We start from the raw sequence: 2,407 nt of genomic DNA, 5'->3' as shown, positions 1-2,407 counted from the left end.
TACAAAATTCTAAGTCTAATGCTAAGAGATGCATAATGCATGAATATGTTCGAGGCTGATTTATTCCTTCCTTTTTCAATAATCAAAGCATTGGAGCTTTTTGTAATTACATGCATTTGACTTAAGCTTTAACAATTTTAATTAGATTTGCCTTGTTCCGGTCTCTTATGGCATTACTTAGCATTGGTGGTTTTCATGGATGATGCAATCCAATATTACTTTGACATTTTCTTCTGGATACCGTTACACACCTCAGGTGCAATTAGTTTTAATGTATTTTGTCTATTCAAAATAATAATAAAAGTAAAAAGTAAACTATATCACCTTTTCATAATATGACAAGTGGATTGAAGTTGGCAAAAAAGAGTTGACTTACGTATCAATTCTTTATTCAACTATCCATTACTAGAAGGTTACGCCAAACATTTTCCTCATAAATGCATGTTTTTCTCAGAGATGAAGGTATAAGACAAATGGAACTCGAAACATTGCTCCCATGGTTACTTTTTTCTGCAACTCTCGTTTGGTTCTTCTTCTTAGCTACAAAAACACTAGTAAAATCCCCAAAAACACCTTCCTCTTCCACGGCCATTCCCAAAGCTTACCCTATCTTCGGTTCTGCTTTTGCTTTGTCAGCCAACTTCAACAGACGAGTGCAATGGATCTCCGACATCCTCCAAACCATCCCTTCCTCCACCTTCGTCTTCCATCGATCTTTCGGCTCCTGTCAAGTCTTCACGGCTGACCCTGCCGTGGTGCAACACATTCTCAAAACCAATTTCCCTTGCTACGGTAAAGGTCTCATGTTTTATCAGTCTATCAACGATTTGCTCGGCGACGGAATCTTCACCGTCGACGGCGAGGCTTGGAAGTTCCAAAGACAAATCTCCAGCCACGAATTCAACACGAAATCCCTCCGTAAATTCGTTGAAACAGTAGTTGACGTTGAACTCTCCAATCGCCTCCTCCCTATTCTCTCCGAAGCTTCTATAAACCAAACCACTGTTCTTGATTTCCAAGACATCCTCCAACGTTTCACGTTCGACAACATTTGCATGATAGCATTTGGATACGATCCAGAGTATCTCCTACCGTCTTTTCCCGAAACACCGTTTGCAACAGCTTTCGACGAAGGCACGCGACTCAGCAGCCAGAGGTTAACCGCGGTGACTCCATTGATATGGAAAGTGAAGAAAATCCTTAACATTGGAACGGAGCGACGGCTGAAAGAAGCAGTTGCAGAAGTAAGAGGACTCGCCAGGAAAATTGTTAGGGCTAAGAAAAAAGAGCTTGAAGAAAAAGCAGTATTGTTGGAATCGGTGGATCTTTTATCGCGTTTCTTAAGTTCTGGACATTCAGATGAATCTTTTGTTATTGATATTGTAATAAGTTTTATCATCGCTGGGAGAGATACAACTTCAGCAGCACTCACGTGGTTCTTTTGGTTACTCTCTAAACATAGTCACGTCGAGAATGAGATTCTTAAAGAGGTTAATGAAAAATCGGAAACAGTTAGTTACGATGAGGTGAAGGATATGGTTTATACTCACGCGGCCCTATGTGAGAGTATGAGGCTGTACCCACCACTTCCGGTGGATACTAAGGAAGCAGCATACGACGACGTTTTGCCAAATGGGACTGTGATAAAGAAAGGGTGGAGAGTGACTTATCATGTATATGCTATGGGAAGGTCTGAGAAAATATGGGGACCTGATTGGGCTGAGTTTCGACCCGAGAGGTGGTTGCGTGCAGATGTGGATGGGAAGTGGAGCTTTGTTGGGATGGATCATTATAGTTATCCCGTTTTTCAGGCGGGGCCAAGGGTGTGCTTAGGGAAGGAAATGGCGTTCTTGCAAATGAAAAGGGTGGTTGCCGGGATTATGAGGGAATTTAGGGTGGTCCCTGCTATGGCAGAAGGGTTTGAGCCGGAGTACACTGCGTACATTACCTCGTTAATGAAAGGTGGCTTCCCGGTAAAGATTGAAAATCGTAACAACACATAAATACAAATAAAATAATAAGCAATCAATTTGATATTTAAATTATCTCTTTCCACTTTAGTTTTTGAATTATAGGAATGTAATAAATAGTTCTATGTTACTTTTAATTCATGAAGATAGTTACCAACTTACCATTCATGATTCATCATATTTTGATGTTATGTTTGAATCATTGTCTAAATCCGAGTGTGATTTATACCCAGCAAGTCAGCCACTTGAATTTTCATTTTTTGTAATGAAACTTCTATTTATAAAAATTACGGTGCATATGATTATCAACGGCTACATAAAAAAATAAAATGACATGGCATCTAAACATAATTTAAACATACCATCACAGCAATGATCACATGTGCAGAGCAACACTAATTTACAGAGACTAAGCAATTTAAGGCAATTCAACCAAC

At 39.7% G+C, this 2,407-nt stretch overlaps 1 protein-coding gene across 1 annotated transcript; it reads left to right on the top strand.

The window, feature by feature from the left end:
* The first annotated feature begins 473 nt into the window (after positions 1 to 473).
* On the top strand, positions 474 to 2,145 carry LOC127096950 (cytochrome P450 94A2). The gene has a single exon (XM_051035474.1). It carries the CDS (start codon positions 474 to 476, stop codon positions 2,001 to 2,003), a length of 1,530 nt encoding a protein of 509 aa, XP_050891431.1. The 3' UTR covers positions 2,004 to 2,145.
* The last annotated feature ends 262 nt before the right edge of the window (positions 2,146 to 2,407 follow it).

Source organism: Lathyrus oleraceus, chromosome 6, assembly GCF_024323335.1.
Source record: "Lathyrus oleraceus cultivar Zhongwan6 chromosome 6, CAAS_Psat_ZW6_1.0, whole genome shotgun sequence".
In the NCBI taxonomy this organism is placed as follows: domain Eukaryota; kingdom Viridiplantae; phylum Streptophyta; class Magnoliopsida; order Fabales; family Fabaceae; genus Lathyrus; species Lathyrus oleraceus.
This window is presented reverse-complemented; position numbering and strand designations above follow the sequence as displayed.

Coding starts and splice junctions, on each gene's coding strand:
- LOC127096950 (XM_051035474.1), top strand. CDS start 474: ATGGAACTCGAAACATTGCTCCCATGGTTACTTTTTTCTGCAACTCTC.